The following is a 26,670-nucleotide window of genomic DNA, read 5'->3' on the forward strand; positions in this document are numbered from 1 at the left end:
TTGTTTGAGGTTTCAATAAAATATCCTGCAAAGTACCCAGCATAGGTCAGAAATCTAAAACATATAGGTTTCTACATCCCTCCTTCCATTCTTCTCAGACACTAGATTGAATATAGACACTGCCAGTGATATCAAAGTATATAAAAGGATTTCAGAGAAAGATTGCAATAAAAATGTACTCTTGCCAAAAAGGGTCCCCTAAAACCAACTGACAATGTCAATACACCTTATATGCAATTGCTTTTCTGTACATGTGTGTGCATAAATGTGCCACAGAGGTGTGTATGTAAGCATATGTGTGTACACATGCATGTAACGTTTGTGTTGTGTGGAGATTAATGTACTTTGTATATGCAAGTGTGGAGTGTGTGCACAGGAAGAAACAGGGCTAGAAAAAGAGTACATTGCACTAGATATTTGATGGTAACCCTTATTGTTACTCACGGCATATAAAATAAAGTTCATTTATGATGTTGGTCTTATCTTCTAATTAAAATCATAGGCATGAAACTTCTTTATACCTGCATAAAAGAAGCAGTTTAATTTCTCTGCACCAGGGCAGAAATGATTTCATTGCCTGTTATGTAGCCCATCAGTACTTGGTGAGAAGTGAGGGAGAGCAGTTATGAAAGCCTCATTCTTTCCCAGTATATTTGTCCTCGCAGTCTTCTAGGAGCATGGATGCATCCTCTGAGGTTTTTTCAAGGTCAGCAGGGGTGCTTTTCCCAGTAGTCCTTACCCTTCACAGTGCCAAGGGAGGAGACGGTTATTCTGTCTACGAATCTAAGAGCTTTTGTCCTAGATTATTCACACATGAATTAAAAAAAAAAAAAAAAAAGAAACTAGACTGCCTATACTGCATCTATTTCTCAAAAATTTGCTGGTAACTAGTAATAAGTTATTTCAATGAAGCCAAAGCAAATATTTGAGAAAAAGAAAGTAAGCTTGTCTTGGAAGTTATAAAGGAGCGAAAAAGGAAAATGACTATGAATCTTAGCAGTTAAAGGCATTGAATTTGTGTAAAGCTTACTTTATAATACTGATATATACTATTGATAAATTTTTTTAACTCTACTCTTCAAGAGTTTCATTTTAGAAGCATATGGAAATGTTTCTTTGACTTTTCTTGGTACTTTGGACCCCATGGTACATACTGTGTGTAGCTGTAACCCTAACAACTAGTGGCAGTACAGCCCAAGACAGGACAAATTACAAGAGGAAATAAACTCATTTGCTCATTAAGTCACTTAACAGGAACTCCAGGAAGTTGGGTTGAGCTAGATGATAAAGATCAAAAGAGCTGTGCTAATGATGACTGCTGCTGCTGCTAAGTCGCGTCAGTCGTGTCCGACTCTGTGCGACCCCAGAGACAGAAGCCCACCAGGCTCCTCTGTCCCTGGGATTCTCCAGGCAAGAACACTGGAGTGGGTCGCCATTTCCTTCTCCAGTGCTAATGATGGAGCGAAACACAAACACAAGGGCAGATTATGTCAACCCATTTTAAGAATTTTAGGATATAGGAAAATCAAAGATAAGTCATTGAATGGTTTTAGATTATTCTGGCCACAGTATACAAAGTGAATTGGAGGAATACTGGTTGAATCTGTGAGATGGACTAGGGGTATCTTACAGGAATCCAGTACAGAAATGGTCACATTTTGGACTAACAGAACCACAATGGGCAGGGAGAGAATGGATCTGATTTTAGAGTTAATTAGTAAGTAAAACATGCAGAGCTTAGAGACTAGTTAATTACAGGAGGTGAATGAGAAAGCAGAGTTAGGGATGAACCCCGGGCATTTAGCTTCACATGGGTGGCTGGTGGAAACACTCACGGAACTAGGAAACACTAGGGGGGGGGACTGGGACTTGGATGAGGTATCCTGGGACATGCTGAGTTTTAGGTCTTGTGGGATATTCAAACTGAAGAAGGTGCCAGAACACTTAGTGTTCAAGTCTGAAACTGAGAGGAGACCTTAGATTAACTTTTAATTTATGAAATGTCGCCAGAAAAGTGGTAACGAAAGAATAAATAAAAATGAGAGTGAAAGAGGTCACTGAGGAACAGTGTATCTAGTGAAAAGAGAAGGTCAAAACTGAGGGTTGAGGAATGGTTATACTATAAGGATAATCAGAGAAAGTGAAGTAATCAAAAGAGGTAGAAAGGAAAACCAAGATGAGTATGGCGTTACAGAAGCCCCTGGAATAAAATGCTTCCAGAAGGATGGAATTGTCAGTGACCGCAAAGACTGCCAAGAGTTTAACTAAGGGAAAGATAGGTCTGAGTGTCTATTGGATTTAAATACTGAAAAGTCACTCACACATTTAGTGAGACCAATGCCACTGAGGTTCTATGAGAAGACTTTTGACTCCTGAGAGGTTGATAGTAACCATAGCTATCACTTGTCAAGAATATGCATTATGCCAAGCATTCAAAGCCAGTTCTGGTATCATCAGACTCAGTTATTATTGAGGAAACCAAGGCCTCTAGAAGTTAAGGAATGTTCCAAGGTGACAGTATGCAGAGAAGTGTTGAGACCTGGACTTGCTGTATCAGATGTCTGTTCACTACACCACTCTGTGTGTTCGGCTTGGGAAGGACAGACTTTCTTGAGCGTTAGTATTTCTCCAAAATGGCCTTCAGGGATATGTACTTTGGGAAACAACTAGAGCAAAGGGATCATGAAACCACCTAAATCAATTGAATCTCTAAAACTGTTCAGAAGGAACAAAACAGTGGGATCTTTTTCATGACTTAAAAGCAAGAGAGTGATGGAGAGTGATGTGGAGAATGGACAGAAGGAAGACGAAAAGACAGAGGTGTGATGGTCCCAAGGTCAAGGGACAGAGGACCATAAGAATAAACTTCCAATATGTACAAGTATAAATATCAAAAATAAAAGTAGTTAGAAGATGGACATCAGAAAAATGAAGCCTCATTTGTATGCAGACCTAACGTTGCACAGTATTTTAGCTCAATTCACCAATAAAGGACTGAATCAGGAAAAAAAAAAATACCAGTATTTCATCTAGAGACCCAGATGCCCTTTTCTGTGCTGTGATATATAAGTAGAAATGACTTTATATTTATGCTTTAATTTCTTGTATTTATTCTCTGCTAGTGACTCTGTCTATATTTTCTTCTCTTTCCTTTCTTTAGATCATGCTTCTTAGTGATCCTGAGATAGAGAGCAGCATATTGATCAGCTCAGATGAAGGGGCAACCTATCAGAAATACCGGCTCACCTTCTACATCCAGAGTCTGCTCTTTCACCCCAAGCAAGAGGACTGGGTACTGGCCTACAGTTTGGATCAAAAGGTGAACAAATTCTGTTTTCATTCACATCCTGTCACCCAGGTACCACCCCGTGAAAAGCACTTGCCTATTTACTCAGTCCATATACACGGGGGTATTCAATGGCATTGCTTTGTTCCAACTACATTGATTGTGTCTGCAGCATCTAACTTTCCTTTTTAGTCTTTAATATCAAAATATGCAGGTGGGTCTATTTCATTGATGACAATGCCATTTGTCATTTCACAGGTTTAAGATGGCTTTTTGTGTGATTTTACTCATTTAACCTTTAAAACAAACCCTGTGCTATAAATGGGAAATGTGTATTCAAAATAATTTTATGGAGACGGAAGTAAGCAAAGGGGCAGAAAAGCCAAGGTACTTGTTCAAAACCACTCACCTGGTAGCTAGAGGAGCCAGAACTTGGAAGCTTATTGTCAGACTTCAAGTCTAGGCATATCCTATCACACCATGCTGCCTTGAACTGGAATAATATATCATTGTTCTCAGTTTAGCAAAGGGAGGAAAGCCTCAAACATGTCCATTTCATTGTTTTCTAAAAGTACATTCAAGAGAGAGTACCCCATGAGTCCTCCCCTTTGAGCTTCAGATCCATACATATATCCAGCTGTGTACTTGGCTTTGTCTACAGTATGTCTCAGAAGCGTTTCAATTCAACATATTCCAAAGACGAACTCTTGATCTTCCCACATCTAAGCTAGTTCTCTTCCAGTATTCCCTAATTATATTCATTCAGTTGCAAAAGTCAGAAACCTAGGAGGTACCCCCTGATAGCTCTTACAGTATATGTTCATCTTATAACTTGAACTATATATTTCCCAAATGTAAATCTTTAGATTTCATGCCTTTGCTTAAATTCCTTCTGCATCTTCTCTTTGCTCACAGATTAGTCCAAAGTCCTCAGTAGGCTGCAATAAATAGCACCCGCTTGGTCTGGTCCCTCCTTCTCTCTTCTAACTCACTGTTAGTACTTCAATGACCATCTTCAGTCCCTCCCCACAGCTGTCTCCCTTGCTCCCTTTCCTGGGCCTGGGATCTTCCATACAGTAAACCTCTTCACTGTCAGATCTCAGACATCACTTCCACAGGACGTCATCCCTAAGCTCCCTGACAAAGTTAAATCCCCCTCAGTGTTCTTTCTTACAAGGCTATGCACACTTCCCTTCAGAGTACCTGTCATGGTTGAGATTTTCCTGTTGATTGACGTGCACTTGGCATCATTTGCATTTCTCCCTAGGTTGCGAGTTCCAGGACAGCAGGGTTGTGCCTACTTTCACTCACTGTTGTAGCACCAGTCTCTAGGACAGTGCCTGCCATTTAATAATGATCAGTAAATATTTGTTATAAAGTTTGGACTTCCATGGGGGCTCAGAAAGTAAAGAATCAGCCTGCCATGCGGGAGACCTGGGTTCGATCCCTGGGTTGGGAAGAGCCTTGGAGGAGGGCATGGCAACCCACTCCAGTATTCCTGCCTGGAGAATCCCCCATGGACAGAGGAGCCTGGAGAGCTACAGTCCATGGGATTGCAAAGAATCAGACACAACTGAGCTACTAAGCACAGCACAAATATTTGTTAAGCAAATGAATTAGTGGATGGATACATTGCTATGGTAATGAGTCCTTTATAGTTGATCAATTTATATTTATGAGAAGAGAATTTAGATTGTTCTTTGTATTTCCTGCTTTTTCCAGAACCTTAGTACAGTGTGTGATGACGAACTATTATGTCACAATGTTGTGGAATCAATCAGTGAAAGGGGATGGATGCTTATGAGTACTGTCTTACATAGAGTTGTCTACAGAATAATGTTGTTGAAATAGCTTCTTGTCTCTGTTCTCTCAAGTCCTGAAACAGTTGCTCCTCACTATATGTTTGAATCTGTAGTTTGTAAACGTGAGTGTGTGTGTATGAGGTGTCAGCACCTTTAAACAATAATTTCAACATAACTTTTATGTCTCTCATTAATAGAGCCTCAAAGTGGGCATCAGGTGCTAAATGCAATCCCCTAAGGACACCCACATGACATTTGCAGAGCAAAAACCATTGCAAATACGTTTCTTTCATGGCATCAGGTGGATATTGTATGAAAGACTTAGCCAAATGTCAGATAGTCTCTGTTTAAATGCTTAGTATAGCCAGGAATGTTGAATATATGTTGAAAAAAAATAAATCATTTAGATGTTATTAAATGGCTGTATGATAATTTATTTAGATGAAACTCAGAACTCTTAAATCATGTTTTTATTTATGCAGATACAAGCTAGGTTAGACAAGGTAGGCAGCAGACATCTCATGCCAAGAGATTCATAAACCAAATGCAATATAGAAATATTCCTTTTCTTTAGCTCCAGAGCACTGAAAACATCTACAGCATTGCTCGTGAAGTACCCTTACAGATATAATACATTCAAGATAGTTTCTGACTCGGTGGTTGCTTTTTCACCTGGTGAAAATATTTGCAGATGTGGCAGTGGGCACTGATGGATTTTCCTAACCACACTGAACATTTCTGGATGCATTCTTCCTTAAGTTCTCTTTCTTGTTGACATCTTTTGTGTGAAGTGGCTGAATGTTTTTTAGGCCCATAAAGTTTCTAACTGGTGCCCTGCTACTCTTTTAAATAAATGGTGTGAGAAGGCTGATGATGCCCCCGGCAACATTTGTAGAGATGCCATAAAACATCATCGAGGCATTCAGGTTACAGCAGAGTTTTTCTTTATTTGGGGGTAATTTATTGGTTTAGAGTCAAGGAGAGGGATGCTTTGGAGCAGCAAATGAAGATGCAAAGGTAGCCGAGATTGATACACAAATGTCTCGTTTCAGACTGCAGCCTTCTCTGACACACATACATTGAGGCGCAGGCTTCTTCCAAAGAAAATGAAACGTGCTTGTATTAAGGTCACTCCTGCATCAAAGGGAGATGTTTGTGGTGAGGAGAGAATCGATGTTTCCATTATTGTGCCTTTGATGAAATGCACTAGCAATTTCTTTAGGATCTGTAAGGCTATCTCTTTACGTTGTATGTATTACAAAAGACCTAATTGAATGATATTTTAAAAGGACAATATCCAATTGCTCTACCTTCCAAATTGCTACCCCAAAGCTGCAGGAAACTTGCCAGGAGCTCTCACTCAATAAAGGCACTGCTGGAGAATTAAGGAAATACCTTCTGGAGAGAACAAAATTGTGTCTAGAAATTGAGAGTGCACATAATCTTGTGTTCATTGAGATACTGGCTGGCAGCTTGTGAATCCCCTGGGGAACTTGGCTACCTTGTGCTGGTCAGGGCCAGGTTGGCGGTGAAAGAGATCCAAGCCTTCCAACTTCCAAAGCTATGAAAGGGTGGGGAGATAGGGCAAATGCACCTTGCACTTGATCCTATGGGAGGCTCATGCCTCTCCAATTCTGATGCGTCCCAGTCTCCCAGAGTCTTTCTGTGTCCGTCTCAATGTGTCGTGGGCCTTTGATCAAGTCCTTCTGTTCCGACTATACTGTGGGTCCTATTACCTCCTATGCCAGCTCCCCTCTGCCTTACAGATTCTCCTGCCATCTTGCATTTTAACATTAACTGACTCCGTAAAGATGAGATTCTTTCTTGGGTGGAAGAATCTTGGAGATGTTTTAATAAGAATCTTGGTGGTTTAAAAAATAGCACAACAGAAATAATGTTATGGTTGACCACATTGGAAACAATAAAAGAAAAGCTACTCCTCTCCTCTTAGAACCAAAGCTCTAGAACATCTTAGGACAGCTGTGTATTTACCAGTTATTTAGAAGGCAGGATTCTCTTGCCTCCATCAGACTGTTTCCTTGCTAACGACTGAAACAACTCACTTTGTGATATTTTGAATTAGCTGAAGGGCTCAATAATCTTACTGAAACCGAGAAGTTTTGAAAAGATTTTGAGATAGGTTTTGAGGACATTGCAGTCCTTTAAAAAGTTAGGTGTTATTCTCCTAGTTACAGAAAGCTGATGTTTAAAAACAAGCCCTCGTTTTGACAAGGAACTCAGTATAGTTTTTTGAATGGGCACATGCTCATGTATTCACAAATGCATACAACCTGGACACAGAGATGCAGAGATGCAGAGTTGGTAAGAGTTGTTTTCCTGCACGAGAGGTGGGATTGCAGGGTTCTCTGTTATCATTTGTCTTCTTGGCAAAATGAAACTTTAACACACTTACCTGGCTTTGGCCATCCGAAATGAGAATCTCAATGGGATTTCAGACATGATTGTTGTTCAGACACTTCTGGGCTAGAATAGTCTAGAATTGCCTGAAATTTCAATGTAGAAACTACTTTCTGAAACACTGGCACACATAATGAAGGGTTGCTATATGGTAATTGGGAGGGAGGTGGGTGTGCAGCTCTGGGTGTTTTGTTTTTATTGCTGGCCACACACCAAGTTCAATAGCAGCTGACAGAGTGACAAGCTGGTTAAGAAACTGATGCCATCTTGGGAATTGTTGTTTAGTTGCTACATCATGTCTGACTCTTTTGTGACCCCATGAGCTGTAGTTCACCAGGCTTCTCTGGGCATGGTCACTGGCAAAACAGGGTCTGCATTGGAGGCAATGGGCTGCCACATGTGAGCAGACACTAGTGAGTTAGGGTATATCTAGTGTGTGCTGCTGTTAAGTCGCTTCAGTCGTGTCTGACTCTCTGCAACCCCATAGAAGGCAGCCTACCAGGCTCCGCCATCCCTGAGATTCTCCAGGCAAGAATACTGGAGTGGGTTGCCATTTCTAGTGTGTAGAAGGCCTGAAAACTCAAAGGGAAGTTTAAATTTGTACTTCTGGAATGCTGGTACAAATTAAGATGTTTCTTTCGTTTATATTCTCAAGAAAACCCTCTGATTAGAAATGTAATTGTGCTCAGAGCCTTCAGGATTAGCAGGAGATGGTAACTTTCCTCAGTAGCCGTGACAGAAAGGCTTCAAGGCTCCCCAGCTGGTGGGGACGACGCTGTTGGGAATTACCTTGGGCTGGCTGTGGTGTTGAAGCCTATTCCTTGTGGAATAAGACTGGGACAAAAGGTACCTTTTATTTAGAGAGAGAGACTGCATTTTCATTGGGTCCTCTTTCATGCCTATAAAATCACTTTGTCACTGAAGAGGAGAAAGGAAAATCCATAGCCCCATTCACCTAGGGTGAGCTCACACTGCTCTCACAGATGTCTCATCCATACAATAGAAACATGCTGTCTCCATCACCATAGAAACACCAGTTTCCAGGAGGCCACTTTCCTGAAGGTGAACACAAAAACAGTGGACTGAGAGAAAATGGCCCTATTTTGTATTAAAAAAGATGGCACAATCACCGTGTTATTCATATGTTAGCGTTAACCTATTCGAGCTGAGTTCTGAATGACAAAACTGGTTAAATGCACATTAACTTGCATTCAGTGAGGGTGGTGCAGTAAGGATCTCTAGTCTTCGCAACATTGCTCTAAGGATGCTGGCTCAAAGGAACAGACTTCAGCAAAAGTCTTTATCTTCCCAAGCCTGCCTTTTCTATACCGTGTCCCAGACTTCAGGTCCCTGCCTCTACCTTATAGGTGTCCCTTTTGGTAACCTGACACCTTTCGGTCAGGAAAAGAACATTTGCCAAAATAATTAATGGAAGATGCAACATATATATGTATTAAGAAGGGTATACAGGTATTTCTTCTCAACAACACCTTTCCTGAAGCAGTTATGCCCTTGTGATAGAAATTCAGGTGTGGTAATCCTTTGGTGAAAGAGGTGAGCATAGAATAGGTGGGCAAGGGCTTGTGTGATGCAGTCTCTTCTGACTGCATGTAGCCTTCTCTGTGTTCCTCCACCCCTTCCTGTATGGAGTGACCTTACCTTCACGTATGCTCTGGTCCTTTGTGCTCACACTGCTCCCCAGTGTCCCTAACTCTCATCCCTTTGCCTAATTCTGACCCTAGGTTTCCAGTTTTCCAATTGAATCTAGGAGTTCTTCTGCTTATTTCTTCCTTTGCAAGCCTCTCTGGGCTTATGATCTGGCTGATCTGACCTGGCCAAATCTCCTATCCTCCCTCCATTCTCTGCCTCTACCTTGACCCCTCCCTCTGGTACCTGACCTTAAGTCAGGGTCAGTCTTTAAATGTTTTAAATCAAAGTATAATATATATACAGAAAAGTACACATATCATGAGCTTAATGAATTTTCATAAACTGAATGCGCCTATGGAACCAGCACCCTGATCAAGAAGCATAACATGATTGGAATCCCAGCACCATCCCCTTTATGTACTTTTTCAGTTATTACCTTCCCCCCAAGTCCAGCTGCTATCAGTAGGGTCATTTTTAATGGCTGGCTAAACTGGTGAAGAAATAGACTCAAGATGAATTCCTTCGAAGAAAGGTTGGAAGATACCAAGTGAGGTAACTGACAGACAAGGAGACTTGAAAAATATTAGCATTAGAGAATTAGTGTAAGCCAAAGGCAAGAATTCATTGACATTCAATAAGTCTAGTTAATCCAGAGAATTCATAAGGAAACTTTCAAAAGATGCTCATTTAAAATTAATTTAGTAAGTTTTAATTTAAATATATTTTCCTTTCTGTGCCATAAGGAAGACATCCAATGTTGACAAAGTTTTGGTGAAACTCATATTCTGAAATTGTATTGATGGTCATGCAAATGAGTTTTCCTTCCTGGAAAACATCTTGGCAACGTATCAGAAGACAAACACGTTTTCATAACTTGATTCAGCTACTTCACTTCTGAGACTGAACTAAGAGAATAATACCAAAAAGATTTAGGCATAATAAGGTTTATCAAAATCACTCATAAAATCTGAATAGAAATTTACTTAGTGTCCAACACTAAGGAATTTTAAATCAGGGTATATACATTTGCCCAAATATTATGCAGCCATTAAAATGGTGATTATGATGACCTTGTAGCAACATGGATACATATTAATATCTATTTAGTACTTATAAATCTCATAGGCATTATATATATATATAAATTCTTACACGATTCATAGAAAATTAAGTAGTATGCTTTGAGTATAAGTATGCAACAAATAAAAGATGGAAGGAAGGAAGCAAACAGGGAAGGAAGAAGAAAAAAATTAAAAATGGTAGAAGATATTGCCAAATATTACCTGAGTTCTCTTAAGATGATGGGTTTGTCTTTAGGGTTTTTTTTCTAATGCCATTTGTTTTTTAGATTTTGTATTATTTCATTAGATTACTTTTATGATTCAGTTCAGTTCAGTTCAGTTGCTTAGTTGTGTCTGACTCTTTGCGACCCCACGGACTGCAGCACACCAGGCCTCCCTGTCCATCACCAACTTCCGGAGTTCACTCAAACTCATGTCCATTGAGTCGGTGATGCCATCTAACCATTTCATCCTCTGTTGTCCCCTTCTCCTCCTGCCTTCAATCTTTCCCAGCATCAGGGTCTTTTCAAATGAGTCAGTTCTTCACATCAGGTGGCCAAAGTATTGGAGTTTCAGCTCCAGCATCAATCCTTCCAATGAATATTCAGGACTGATTTCCTTTAGGATGGACTGGTTGGATCTCCTTGCTGCCTTGAATAACTTATGTTTAGTCCCAAATATAAGACAATGATCTTTAAAAAAAGATTTTAAGTGTGAATAAGGTTAATTTAGGTAAAATCACTTTAAGTTATAATTTAACTACATTTTCAAGAGGTGGTGTGCTATAGAGGAAAATTTCCCTGGACTAGGAATATATCAAGTCTGAGGTTTTTCTCTTTTTTAGCTTTGCTTCTCACTATGGTCCCTTTTTAACTGTGAAACTCAAGGAACTATGTTTTTTTCTAACAAAAAAATATTCTTTTTGGATATAACCTCAAGCCATATTATTTACAACTCAGTGATAGATACAGGTTTTATTATTTAGAAGCACCCACTATAGTTAGATATTAAGAAAGTGATTTCTTCTGGTGGTTTTTCAGATGAATTTTGTAACTGTATCCAAAAATTGACTTGGCATTTGGTTATTTGATTTGACAGCTTTAATGGAAACAAATACTCTGGAGCCAAGAGGTATAGACATATGCAGTGAATTGGTATTTGTGCTTAGTAACTCTTATATTCCTCATGTTATGTTACTCGGTATTGAACATGTAAGTGCTTCTTGGAAACAGAGCAAATATGTCCTTAGGTATCCCTGTGTATGGGCACCAGTGGGTGCCTTTATATACATGGTTACATTGAATTCTCATAGGGAGAGTATGTGACTCCTGAAAGCAGTATCCATTTGCTCAAGGTCACCCTGACAGTGAGGGGACCTCTGCATCTGGCTGAGACCCTCAACTGTGACCATCACACCTGATGCTGACTAGTAGATGGACAGACTTTCCGCCTCCTGGGGCAGAATCCCATAGGGGCCAGTTTACACGGAACCTTAGCCTCAGAGAACACTGTACTAGTGACACAACAAGATCACCCAGGCAGAGACCAGATCTTCAGATGAATCCAGTTACTTCTAGCACATCCCTCAGCTGATGTCACTTGCCAAGGTGGGGCCTTGAATAGGAAAGTCATCAAACTGCTTCCTGATAAGTCATAGGACTGAATAATCTCCCCCCGGCAGAAAATAAACAACAGAGCAGTTTTGTGTGTGTGTGTTTCAGGCTTTATGTAGTTTGGCTCACTTTTCCCATCCATTTGCTCCAGTGTTTGAGTTAACGTATAGATTAAATAAGTCTTTGCCATTCAAATAGGTAATACTATAATCTGGGTTTTTTAAGGAAGTTTATAGAGACATCTTTAATATGGTAATGAAGATAGAAGTTGAAATCATTTAACTTCATTTACAAATCATGAATATGTATTATGCTTTAAATGAAAAGAAAGGCTAAAACAGATATAGTGTTTGTTCATTTTGCTAAAGAGAAGACAATTTGTCGAGATTTTTTCCCCAAAACGCAAGCAATATGCAAATATAGGAAAATCAGACCCCCATGTTAATTCCATGGCATGATGAATATTTTTATAATCCTAATTAGTACCAGTCGTTTAGTCTAGCAATTTCCCCCAATCTAACCAATTTGAAATTAAAATAGATGCCTTGATTACAAAACTCATTAGCAAAGAAGCACCCTTCTCCCTAACCAGTTCATTTAAAATGCACAAACTGAATGAAGTGTGGAATACTTGTGTTGTCAATTGGCATAAGTGAAGTGAGTCTTAATTGGGACCATTGTGAAGTATTTGTATTGCTGCATGTTTCATTGCAGTATAATATATCATTCATTAAATGTAACAAAAGCAGCTTTTAAATGGTTTAATGAAGTGAAGTTGGTGCGCTTGGTAATTTTTATAAAATCTAATGTCACAATTGTTTACATTTGGAGTCCTGATAGGTATTAATGTCAGGAAGATGAAGTCTGACTCTGCATTTATCACTCCGATTATGCAAAGAATGGCAGGTTTAATGTCAGAGGAGAAAATTAAATTATAGAACATTGACTTCTTACTGAAAAGTTCCCACATGCATATTGTCCTTGTGCGTTTGGATATGGAACCTCCAGAAAGGCCTGATTTATGGCTGAGAATGGAGAGGAAGGGCTGAGGACTTGGGAGGGAAATGAAAGGAGAAAATAACAGTTGGGTTTTTTTTTTTTTTTTTTGGTAATTTCTTTTTTAATTTTCTTTTTTTAATGAAGGGAGGAAGTAGTAGGTGGAGGGAAACTATCCAATATATTTTTGTCTACTCAAAAGAGCAATAGAGATGCGCAGCACTGCAGATTGATGTTCTGTCTAAGCCAAGTGTGGGAGTCTGGGGAGGTGGGGGGAATTGGCTTTGGACCAGGGAAATACTGGAAACAGGGCTCTACAGAAGTCCTGAACGGGGCCAGATAACAATGAGTTCAAGGCTGGTTTTTTTAGGGACAGAGACTGTACGGTGAATTGCAGCAGTGGCAGGTTTATAGGTATAAGACAAGCACAGAAGTCACTTTCTGTTGATGCTTCTGCTCTGTGCAGTCCAGGTGTCAGCTGTTATCTCATATTTATGGACTATTTCAACCATATCAATAAGGATGCAAAAGTCAGCCATGTCACTGATTTCCTTGAAAAATCTAATTTTGACAGTCCTGCCCATATCCATTTGGTGTAAAGGCAATGGTCCTATTGACTTCTGATTGCAAGATTTGCATTTCTTTGCTGGAGGGCTTTCTCTGAAGCCTTTTGAGGCTGCTCAATCTATTTCTATAGAAGTGCCATGGAATTAACATGTAGGAGCAGCCCTCAGCCAATGACCAACAGAATTTTGTGTGGAGATAGTTTCTTCTCTTCTCATGTGGAACAACTCCAAAGAGTTTTACACTTTTTTCCCCCCAGAATGTCCCAATGGAATTAAGCTCTAGTTGCCCAGAGATAGCTGACTTTATAACATATCATTTCTACACTCCATTGGCTATAATTTCTGTACTCCCATACTATTTCCCAAATACACTACTTAGTTCTTATCTCAGTGTCTGCTCCTGGGGGAACTCTAACCAACTGTGACAAGCGTGTTGTGATTTTGGTAGTGGTTTCTGAAGATTTCTAAAGGGAAGGACAGGGGACACAAGCAAGTCTCCTTTGACATTTCTGCGTTCTTAAGTCCCTTCTGGGCTGTGCCACCCTCTCGTTTTCCTCATTGTTGTTAACCAAATAATATCCTCTCCCCCGACATAATGCCCATCTCTGAATCCCTAGACCTGTAAATACATTTCCATAAAGGGCAAAGGGGGACAAGGTGGATGTGATGAAATTAAGGATCTTGAGATGAGGAGGGTATCCTGCATTACCAGGTATGCTCAGTGTAATCAGGGGTTTGATTTTACAAGAAGGAGGCAGAAGAATAAGCATTTAAGGAGGAGATATGACAGTAGAAGCAGATGTTGAAATTATGCTTTCTGAAGATGGGGCCACAGGCCAAGGGATGCAGGCAGTCTCTAGAAGCTAGAAAAGACAAGGAAATGGGTTCTCCAAAACCTCTGGAAGGAAGACAGCCCTGCTGACACTTTGGTGTTAACCCTGTCAGACTCATTTGAACTTCTGACTTCCAGAAATATAAGATGATAAACTTGAGTTGTTGTAAGCCCCTACCTTTGTGGTAATTTGTTACAGCTGTGAGAGGAAGCTAACACAGTCTCTGACCTTCCCCCAGCTTCAGCGCATCTTCTGTCTGACAGCAGGCAAAATCCTCTAGTTACCTGGCTCCGCTTCCTGGAAGCCCAGGTATCCAGAGTTCCAGACACAGGTCATACGTTTGACTTCTCTTAACATTGATCCATGCCATGTTGAAATAAGAAAAGTTCCTCCTAAGAGGAATTATGGTGAAAAGAAATACAAACCTGTTCCCCATCTGTCACATACTGTATTCGTTTTAGGTCTGCAGTGGCAAAGTACCACAGACTGGATGGCTTAAACAGCAGAAATGGAAGGTCTCACAGTTTTGGAAGCTGGAAGTCTTAGATCAAGGTGTCAGTGTGGTTGGTCTCTTCTGAGGATGCTGTCCTTGGCTTCTTGATGGCTGTTCTCTTTGTACTTCACAAAATCTTCCCTCTGTGTCTTTCTGTGTTCTAATTTCCTCTTCCTATACTAACATATTTCTTTAGGGCTCAATCTAATTAACTCTTTAAAAGCTTCATCTCCATATGTAGTCATATTCTAAGGTACTAGGGATTAGCATTCCACAAATAGATTTGGAGGAGATACAATTCAGCTGATAAATGCATGTCCAGGTTGCTAAGTGATAAAAATCTTGCTGTGCTTTGGGTCTGTGCGGACCTGAAGAGTTTCCTCTGTGTAGCACTGTTACTTCTGAGGCAAGTGGAACATAACCAGCCACCAGAAATAATGTGTTAGGAGGCTGGGGTGGGCAGTTAAGGAAGTAAAGGTGGGGTTTATCCCTGGAATGAAAACCAAATGCTCATGAGAGTTCCTGAGACTAGTCAGGAAGGTCTCAAACCGGTCTTTGGCTTTGACTCTGGGTTAGGGCATCATAGAAGGTATGAGAGGAAAGATGGTGCTCAGGCCATGGAGAATATAGGGGAACAGTTTGAAAGAAATCTCCGCTAGAAACTTATTTTTGAGAATCATGAATATTTGCTTGTATAAGCTAGATTTGTTGTGTTTGATTTTTGGTTTGATGTCTAAGATTTTCGTTTTCTCTTTGCATTTGAAAATGTCAGTAGACCTCAGAGAAAGAGGTTTAAATGACTTGAAGGCATTACACTTGCTGTTTAGTCGCTGAATCGTATCCAACTCTCTGCGACCCCATGGACTGTAGCCTGCCAGACTCCTCTGTCCATGGGACTTCCCAGGCAAGAATGCTGGAGTGAATTGTCATACCCTCCTCCAGGGGATCTTCCCAACCCAGGGATCAAACCCACGTTTCCTGCATTGCAGGTGGATTCTTTACCACTGAATCACCAGGGAAACCTACACATCTTCTTATAATTCATCATTGTAATATGTTTCTCCATAGCTTAGAAGATAAAGTCAGCTCAGCAGAGAGATAATTGTAATTTGAAGGCTGTCTCATTTTCTAACCCTTTCCCCAAGTCTTTTGTTCACTCATGTAATAGGGAAATGTATCCTCTTGGTTCAGCCCAGAATACCTTGGCATAGATACTTCCCTCTGGGAGTCCTTTTCTCCTTTTTTATCTAGTTATCTATCTCTATCTTTTACAACTCAGTGCTAATATGACTTCTGAGATAAAGCTTTCCCTAGACAACCTTATCTATGGAAATATAACTATCCCGACTTATAAGAAAAATTTAGAAAAAAAGCTATTTTCATGTTAGCATACTCAAAACGTTTTGATTTTATGGTTTTACATACTTTTAAGTACACGAGGGGTAGAGAGGCCAAAATGTTTCTCAGTATTTAGGACATCCAAAGATCTTAAATTTTAAGTCCCTGGACAAGAGATAAAGAAGACCTGAGTTAAGATAATAACCGTGGAGTTGAAAAGAAAGGAGACAAATTATAGAGGGATTTGAAAATAGGAGCAAACTTGATGATTGTGTAGAAGTTATAGGAAGGAGGGGTGCCTGATAAGCCTGACGTGACAGAGATCAAGGGATATCACTGATCTGATAGTATAATTGCCTTCAAAAATATCTAAGGCCATAGGCTGTGCCCATAGCACATTTCTTTCCTGACCAAGGAGATACTTGTTTCTCAAACACACTGAGTGGAGAGGGAAGGCCCTGGTGGGCATTGCCACCAAGGTGTAGCATGGAAGGGGCAAAGACCTTCTTTAGTGGTTGCTTTTCCATTCAGCTGCTTTTCTGACATTTTGCCCGTTGCCCACCTTGGCTGCACTGAGCACTGAAGGCAGCATCCAGCAGAATCTGTCTGAGAAAGTTATTGAAACAGTCTTTTTAAAATGAGGACTTTCTGATTTGAAGCGCTTGGTAGAGATGGCAGGGATCATCATTCAGAGCTTTGTAATAAGCAGCTGGGGAATGAGTGAAGGAGAAAAGATATATTAACTTTTCTTTCTTCCAGTGTTGTGGTACTAATATTGGACTTGAGTGTTTTCATAATTGAGATGCTGGAAGGTGGCTGAGGTATCTACTCTCTCCTCTTTTTATCTCAGGCAAGGATAGTTTCTGGAACCTTCTAGCCCAGAGGCTCCAGCCCTTTAAGGGAGCTTTCCAGTTTCACTAGTAGATCATTACCCTTGATATAATCTGTTTACCCTCAGGTTTATACAATCTCTTCCCTTTTTTGATGCTGAGAAATACCACTTTAAAAATCAAGTAAACAACTGATATTATTCATCTAATCACCATTACAGGTATCACAACTTAATTATTAAAAATAACTGAAAAGTATGCCATGACGTATGTCTTTTTTTTTTTTTCTCCCAAGTAACTTATTAACAGATACCAGGGCCTAACAAATTCTTACAAAGATTCATGTTTTAGAATCTTGAAATAATTTTTTTTCTCAAATGAATATTGACAGAATAAATGGGAAAACGAAGAAAAGCTTAGAGAGCAAAAACTATCTCATATTTTTTAGTATATTGAAAGTATCAACAACCTCCTCCTTAATCACCCAGATAACAGGTCAGAGATATTATATTCCACAAGTACTTATTGAGCACATACTGTGTACCATGACCTAGGGATGCAATAATGAAGGATACTGATACTATCTCTCCTGTCATGGACAGAGAAGCATTAATGAAATGAGTAATTGATGACAATGATGATAAATCTACAAAATAGAGTTCAAGGTATTGAATCTTTTCCCTACCTTCATTGCAGGCAGTTTCACTGCATAACTAATTGACCAGAAGATAATTTTCTGTAAAAGATAAAATAATGAAAATAAAAGAAAAGAAGGGCATTAAAAGAACACAATGAAACATGAAAAAATAATAAAATTAGAAAAATATTTTATTGTGAAAATGAAAATATAAGAAATATTGAATACATTTAAAATGTGTACACTGATGGTTATCATCATATGTGGGTGTACCTTAGAGAAAACTATGATAATTTGTTTCTCAAAGTTGATTGTTAAGGCTTCAGGATCTAATGTCGGACATAAATTCTTCATGATACAGAAAAATCTGCTGTAAATCTCTTCAGATTTCCCTGGAAGGAAAACAGAGGAGGGATGCTGTTATTTTCCATCAATATGTGCAATGTACATAACTGGCAGAACATATGTGGATTTCAGTTAAATGTTCCATCACATACCCAGTCCTTATATTTCACCAAATCATCAAAGCCAATTTCCATATCAAATGCTGGCATTCTGTGGGCATCATGTTATATACTATCAAATAGCAAAGAATTTTTATCATTTTCAAAAACTTAAGTTCATGAGAAATCATGTAACATGTGTTTTGGGGGGGAATAGGGGAAGCTTGATTTTTCTTCCTTGCCTTCAGTTTCTCATGTTGTGTGATAAATTTGGTAAAGATGACATGAGTGAACAAGCTATTGTATCTAAATCAGCCAAAGACTCCATAATTAAAGCTCCCAAAGCCTGTGTTGTGAATCATAAGCAACCTCTTTTTCATTTGCTGTAGCTTGGTTTTGACGAGTGGGAAGGTGGCTGGGTTTCCTGAAAGATTTGCAGACTGTTTAGTTATCATTTTCTAGTAGTGTACAGACTGGCTTTATACTCTCTTGCCTCACACTTCCTGTAAGTTTTCTTAGCACCATATTTCCTAAGACCAGAGTTGTTAGCCTCTAATTTAAGGCCATTGTGTCCACTCATCACAGTATAGACCATATGAGACCAAAAATTTATATAATATAAAAATAGGAGTAGCATGTCAATGGTGAAATGAAACCAATTTGCCAATCCGTTGTTTTATCTTTTATGTCAAAATTGCTTTTCAACTAATTATTGAATAGTTGCACTGTGAAATTGCATGCCCCAAAGGTGTTTATGGTGAAAATACTAGGCATGACAAAAATAGAACTCTAGATCATTATGAAAACGTATTTAGGGAAAAGGTCTGAGCTAGCTTCAAAATGGTTTATTTGGCATTTGAAGAGTGATATCTTGAAGATATAGGTATTGAAAAGTTAAGATATTCTGGAGTTAAACATTTTTAAGTGCTCGTAAACATTATTTAAAGTAAAACTAAGGTCACTCTATGAGTTGCTTTCAGATGTGTATAAACAACTTTATTGAGGCATAATTTGTGTGCAATAACTGCACACATTAAAGTGTACTAATTTGATAAGTTTTGACACCAGCATGCCCATGTATTCATAACTAGAGTCAAGAGAATCAGCATATTTATCACTCCTTTATGCTCCTTTATAATTCCTTCCTCCCGCCCCTCACAGTGTTCACAGTTGGGAGTTTGCTGACAGTAACTATAGGTTAGCATGCATTCTCTAGAATTTTGTATGAAAGGAACAGAATATACTCTGTTTTTGCATGGCTTTTTTTCTCTTCTCATAGTATTTTGAGATCCATCCATGTTGCATGTATCAGTAGTTTATTATTACTTTGTCTGGGGAGTATTCAATTCTATACCACAATCGGTTTATCCATTCACCTATTAATGGATTAATCTAGGTTTTGGCTATTATGCATAAAGCTGCTATGACCACTCCTGCACAAGTTTTTGCACAGATATATGCTTTTATTTCTCTTGGACAACTACTTAATACTGCAATGATTGGATCATACAATAGATGTAGGTTCAATTTTTGGGGAACATGCCAAACTGTTTTCCAAGGTGGTCATGTCAGGTTACATTCCCAAGAGTAGAACATGAGAGTTACAGTTGTGCCACCTCCTCATCAACACTTGTTATAATTAATTTTTAATTAATGGATTAAATTGAAAAATAATTGACAAAATATTATGTTTCAGGTATACTGTGTAATGATTTAATGATTTGACATTTGCATATGTTATGAATGGACTTTTCAGGTGGCACTAGGGGTTAAGAACCCACTTGCCAATGCAGGAGACATAGAAGACCCAGGTTTGATCCTTGCGTGGGGAAGTTCCCCTGGAGGAGAGCATGGCAATAAGCTCCAGTAGTCTTTCCTGGAAAATCCTATGGACAGAGGAGGCTGGAAGGCTACAGTTCAGTTCAGTTCAGTTGCTCAGTCATGTCCGACTCTTTGCAACCCCATGGATTGTAGCACACCAGGCCTCCCTGCCCATCACCAACTCCTGGAGTTTACTCAAACTCATGCCCATTGAGTTGGTGATGCCATCCAACTATCTGATCCTCTGTCGTCCCCTTCTCCTGCCTTCATCTTTCCCAGCATCAGGGTCTTTTCCAATAAGTCAGCTTTTCACATCAGGTGGCCAAAGTATTGGGGTTTCAGCTTCAGCATCAGTCCTTCCAATGCATATTTAGGACTGATTTCCTTTAGGATTGATTTGTTTGATCTCCTTGCAGTCCAAGGGATTCTCAAGAGTCTTCTCCAACACCACAGTTCAAAAGCATCAATTCTTCGGCACTCATCTTTCTTTATAGTCCAACTCTCACATCCATATATGACTACTGGAAAAACCATAGCCTTGACTAGATGGACCTTTGTTGGCAAAGTAATGTCTCTGCTTTTTAATATGCTATCTAGGTTGGTCATAACTTTTCTTCCAAGGAGCAAGTGTCTTTTAATTTCATGACTACAGTCACCATCTGCAGTGATTTTCGAGCCCCCCAAAATAAAATCTGCCACTGTTTCCATTGTTTCCCCATCTATTTGCCATGAAGCGATGGGGTCAGATGCCATAATCTTAGTTTTCTGAATGTTGAGCTTTAAGCCAACTTTTTCACTCACCCCTTTCACCCTTATCAAGAGGCTCTTTAGTTCTTCTTCACTTTCTGCCATAAGGATGGTGTCATCTGCATATCTGGGGTTATTGATTTTTCTCCTGGCAATCTTGACGCCAGCTTGTGCTTCATCCAGCTCAGCATTTCTCATGATGTACTCTGCATATAAGTTAAATAAGCAGGGTGACAATATACAGACTTGACGTATTCTTTTCCCTATTTGGAGCCAGTCTGTTGTTCCATGTCCGGTTCTAACTGCTGCTTCTTGACCTGAATACAGATTTCTCAAGAGGCAGGTCAGGTGGTCTGCTATTCCCATCTCTTCAAGAATTTTCCACAATTTGTTGTAATCCACACAGTCAAAGGCTTTTTGGAACTCTTTTGCTTTTTCAGTGATCCAAAGGTTGTTGGCAATTTGATCTCTGGTTCCTCTGCCTTTTCTAAGTCCAGCTTAAACATTTGGAAATTCATGGGTCATGTACTGTTGAAGCCTGGCTTGGAGAATTTTGAGCATTACTTTGCTAGTGTGTGAGATGAGTGTAATTGTACGGTAGTGTGAACATTCTTTGACATTGACTTTCTTTGGGATTGGAATGAAAACTGACCTTTTCTACTCCTATGGCCACTGCTGAGTTTTCCAAATTTGCTGGTATATTGAGCTCAGCACTTTCACAGCATCATCTTTTTGGATTTGAAATAGCTCAACGGAATTCCATCACCTCCACTAGTTTGTTGGTGGTGATGCTTCATCAGGCCCGTTTGACTTTACTTTCCGGGATGTCTGGCTCTAGGTGAGTGATCACACCATCATGGGTATCTGGGTCATGAAGATCTTTTTTGTACAGTTCTTCTGTGTATTCTTGCCACCTCTTCTTAATATCTTCTCCTTCTGTTAGGTCCATACCATTTCTGTCCTTTATCGAGCCCATCTTTGCATGAAATATTCCCTTGGTATCTCAAATTTTATTGAAGAGATCTCTAGTTCTTTGTACACTTTGGATATTAACCCCTTGTTGGATATGTCATTTGCAAATATCTTCTCCCACTGAGTAGGCTGCCTTTTCATTTGTTGATAGTTTCTTTGCTTTGCAAAGACTTTTTAGTTTGATATATTCCCATCTGTTATAATTATTTTTAAAACATTTTGATCATTCTAATAGGTGTGTAGTGATGTAGTGATTTTAGTTTTCGTTCTCTTAGTGACTAAGGATATTTTGATCATCTTTTCATGTGCTCTTTTCCTTTCTATATTATTTATTTGATGATATCACTGAGAAAATATTTTGCCTATTTAAAAATTTGGTTGTTTTTGTCTTATTGAGTATTGAGAGTCCTTCTGTATTCTGAATGAAAGTCTCTTATCAGATATAGGATTTCCAGATATTTTTCTCCCATGCCATAGCTTGTCTTTTAATTCTCTTAACAGTGTCTTTCAATGAAGAAACTCTTGTCACTTTAATAAAGTGTAACTTTTCAGTTATTTGTTTTTAGATCATATTTTTGGTATAATATCTAGGAAATCTTTGCCAAAGGCAAGTTTACAAAGATTTTCTCCTCTGCCCTTTTGTACATGTTTTATAGTTTTAAGTTTTATATTTAAGCCTTATGGTCTGTTTTGACTTAAATTTGCAGATGATGTGAGGTATAAGTAAAAGTTTATTATTATTGCATGTGGATGCCAAATTATTCCAATGCCAGTTATTGAAAAGATCATAACATCTCCATTGAATTGCCTTTGAACTTTTGTCAAGAATCAGTTTTCCATATACATACAGTTATATTTCTGGACTCTATTCCATTTCAACCATTTATTTGTCTGTTTGACACCAATGCTACAATATCTTGATTATTGTAACTTTATAATGTCTTGAAGTCAGGGAGTAAGTCTGTTAAAGTTCTTATTTGTCAAAAAGTTGTTGTCATTCTAGGTACTTTGAATTTCCATATAAATTTGAAAATCAACTTGTTGATTTTGCCTCTCCAGAAAAAGATTCTGGAATTTTTTATTAAGATTACGGAAAGTCTATAGGTCAATTTGAGTATAATTGGCATTGTACATATATTAAGTCTTCTGATTCATGACTATATTATCTTTAGTTATTTGGGCTTTCTTTAATCTAACTCAGCAATATTTTATATAAATATTTTATAGGTCTTGCATCTCTTTTGCCAGATTTATCCCTAAGCATTACAGATGTATAGAACAGTCTTTTGGACTCTGTGGGAGAGGGAGAGGGTGGGATGATTTGGGAGAATGGCATTGAAACGTATAATATCATATAGGAAATGAATCGCCAGTCCAGGTTTGATGCAGGACACAGGATGCTTGGGGCTGGTGAACTGGGATGACCCAGAGGGATGGTATGGGGAGGGAGGAGGGAGGGGGGTTCAGGATGGGGAACACGTGTACACCCGTGGCAGATTCATGTTGACGTATGGCAAAACCAATACAGCATTGTAAAGTAAAAAATAATAATAATAATAAAATAAAATTTAATTTTTGGTTCTTTGTTAATTTATAGCACAAGTAGAAAGAAAAATCAGTAAGGATGTAGAATTAAACAACACAGCAACTTAGTCTAACTGATATTGATAGAATACTTCATCCAGCAAAGCAGACTACATTCTTCCCAAGTACACACAGAACACTTAACCAGGATTGGCCACACTGTGTTCCTCTGTGACTGAGCATACTTATTGTCCCTCTTCACTTGTATAATAGAACTATTTTAACTGGTTTCAGAAAAGTATGAAAATTACCTAGTGTAAGGGAAGATGCTTTGAAGCCATTAAAGGAACTTTGAGAGACAAGAATTAGTAATAGAGAAAAAAAATCCTTACTACTAAAACGTAACTTTAAAATGCCAGATAAGTACAAATTTCTGCCCTCACATCCCAGTGAAGAGAAGAAAGTAAATACTTCAGTATTTCAGTGAAGGAGGATGCAGCCAAGGTGTATGGAAAATGAAAAACGTGGCTTTTTTCCAGAGATGGTTCCTGGAAACTCAGATTACCGCACAGGGAAGATATTACAGCTAATGCAAAAAGCCTAAGTAATCTTGTGAAGGTGATTTCTTCTGGCCATAGTTCACCTGGAGGTTGGGAACTGTCTATATTAAAATAGCAAAGGCTATTTGAGTGCATCATTTCTTTACCATAAACTATTCAAAACTTAGAGATAATCTTTAGTTTTGCCTTTCATCAGCTTCATGTAGACTTTCAATTACGTTTAGAATTTAGTATGTGTACTTTTCTGTCCAACTCTGTCTCTGTTGGTGTGAGACTTGGACTTTCCATAATCATATCAAGAAATCCAGTCTTGATTAGACAGTGACCTGTCTTTATAGTCATAGGGAACAACCCTTTGTGGATGCTTCCAGTCTCTGGGAGGAGAAAGTGCATCTGGAGTTGGAGGGGAGAGAGGTATATGCGTGCTTTTTGTTTTCAGGGGACTGTCCCTTAGGGATTATCTCTGCAGTAATTAAAATCTGGAATACACAGTGTAGCATGTAATGATCTTTTCTTCAGTGTCTGTTTCATGTGTACAGCTTGGCTCTGTAACAAGACCCTCATTTTCTTATGCTGGAGGTTGCTTTTCCATTCTGCAAAAGTTCACTGAGAACTTCAAAGGTTTAAATAATTGTGTACAGCGCTTATGTGGATATAATGATGAATCAGACTCAGACCTTCCCTGAAGTAGCTCAGTCTAATGAGAGAGAAAAAGTAATGAACTGTTAGTCACAGATGTTGACATAGGAATCTAAGAAACTAATGACTTTCTGAGACCACCAGCAGGGAAGGGACTGTGGAGACTACAGAATATTGAGGGAAGGAGTTAGCTGGACTTTGAAGGATGAGGGAGATTTCACCAAGGAGGGAAACCCACTGGGGTACTTACTAGGTACTTGACACATGCTTGGTGACAGATAGGTTATGGAAAAAGGCTCAGTTAAGGAAACAGTTTAGAGGACAATTCATAGTTAATAGCTGAAAGTTGAGCCTCTTGAGGGACACAGAGTTAGGCTCTGGAGAGAATTGGACTTGGACTCAAAAGACCTGGGTTTATAACTCCATGCTTCTCTTTTCTTCCCAGTGGTGTGACCTAGAGTATGTGACTTTACATCTCTGCACTTACTTCATTCTGTGTAGGTGAGAATCCTGATATAAAGCTCGTGGGTGCACCATGAGATTCCTGTAGGTAAAGGATCCTTAAGTTGTGCTAAGTCCTTTTCCAGTGTGAGCTCTCTGCTTGGGCCTGCAGTCAACCAGATGATACTGATCTCCATGTGATTTGGCCTCTGTTTGTCCTTATCCTTCTTGGCAGGTTTTTTTTGTTTTTTTCTGTTTGTTTTCTTATTCTGTGTTTTTAAAAAATTCCTTATTTATTTATTTATTTTTTTACTATCTTGAGTTTTAACTTTTCTAGGACTTCAGAGGATATTTTCTCTTGAGTGGAGTTACCTCCCAAGGTTCTTTGATCCTTCAATCTCCTTAATGCCTACTTCTCCAGACTCAAAACTAAAAAGGCCAGAGGTCTTAGGCCAAGGGGGCCACTTGGGCAATAGTTGGATAATAGGACCATATATCAGTAAGGGCAGTTTCCCAGGAGAAAGCATCAGCCTTTGATTAGTATGGATGGCCATGACTGGGCTATCTTTTGCTCCTTAAGCCACAAGCTGGGATTATGACTCTATGCATCAGGGCCCATGTTCCCTAATTACAAGGGTTGAAGACAGCAGAGCTCGATCCAGCTCTTTCTCACGGAGATATACACAGAGGAGGGAAGTGATGACAGCGTGGGAACGATGACATTTTTAGCATTGCAGTTGCGCCAGTGTCACTGGGTGCTGTTCCTTTGGATTGCGTATGTGAATGAGTACTCACCCTCTGTTTTGAAACAGGAAAGAGGAAGAGAGGAAAAACACTCTTATTGTCTTTATTTAAATTCTTTTTGTTTTCATTAATACTTCTAGATATGGAATTTCTTTTATATATTCTCATTGGTAAATATTTTTGCAGGGTGTTTGCTGCTGCTTTTAACCGTTTTTCTTTGCCTTTTATCTTCTTAGGCTCTTCTCATAGAATCTGTGAGCTGGACAGGTCTTTAGTCTAGCTCGCAAATCCTTTGTATATTAGCTCTGACAGCAACCACAGAGCTTCTGTTTACACATTTCCAGTTTCAGGGAGCTCATTTTCTTAAAGCAGCCAATTCTGGTTTTGGAGAATTCTAATTATTAGCTAGGGTCTTATCACTTTAAAATAAAAATCTATTTCCTTTACTCTTCTATCTACTGGAAATAATTTTTCTTTTGGTGCCACCTCATTCAAACACTGTTTTCCAAAGCTCAGAAGTCCTCTTTCTCTCCTTGTGAAAACCATTCAAATAGGTGGCACAGCTTAGTACTTGCTCCAGTTACTGTTGTCCCCTCCAGGGTGAACGTCTCTTGCTCCATGAATAACTTCTGAAAACCCTGAACTGTAGCCCTGTTTTATAATCGGGGATCAGGAGGATTCATTCTTCCATGGTCCAACTCTTGGCCTTTAAAACACACACACAAAGCTTGGAAGGATGCTTTACGCTCCTAAGCTTGGGGACCCAACCCATTAGAACCCACCAGTGGCACTGAAGATTCCTCAAGTGGCTCCCTGCTCTATCCCACTAGCTCCTTCTCTCATATATATTTTTTAACCACATGGCTACTCTCTTGTTGTAGACAGATAGATTGCCTTTCCCTTGAACTACCTGCCTCTGTCTTGGTCCCTGGTTCTCCATTATTGACTTGAATTATTTTATTCCCCCCCCCCCTTTTTTTTTTTTGCATTGGTGTCTGAGTCAATTTGGTGGTAGCACAAAGGACAGTCTTCCTAAAGCTGACGTCTGTTCATGGGCAACTTTGCTGAATGAATGAATGAATAAACTATAACAAATGCAAAACTAAATGTCCCACACAAGGAGACAAGGGCAGACTTTTGGAAGCAATATTTAGGACACAGAAGAGAAGAGGGTGGGGAAATTGAACCTGTTGAATACCTGATATATACTAAGCATTGTGCTGTTTTACTTATACTAATTTTAATATTCTAGCCTC

General features: G+C 39.1%; 1 protein-coding gene across 1 annotated transcript in view; it reads left to right on the forward strand.

Annotated features, from left to right (window-relative positions):
- The window catches only part of SORCS3 (sortilin related VPS10 domain containing receptor 3), a 635,061-nt gene that overhangs the window by 327,579 nt on the left and 280,812 nt on the right, over positions 1-26,670 (forward strand). Inside the window, exon 4 of the mRNA XM_068961512.1 lies at positions 3,161-3,319. Within this exon, the coding sequence (XP_068817613.1) occupies positions 3,161-3,319 (159 nt within the window). The remainder of the gene's footprint in view (positions 1-3,160; positions 3,320-26,670) is intronic.

This window comes from Capricornis sumatraensis, chromosome 23 (assembly GCF_032405125.1).
Source record: "Capricornis sumatraensis isolate serow.1 chromosome 23, serow.2, whole genome shotgun sequence".
Lineage (NCBI taxonomy): Eukaryota > Metazoa > Chordata > Mammalia > Artiodactyla > Bovidae > Capricornis > Capricornis sumatraensis.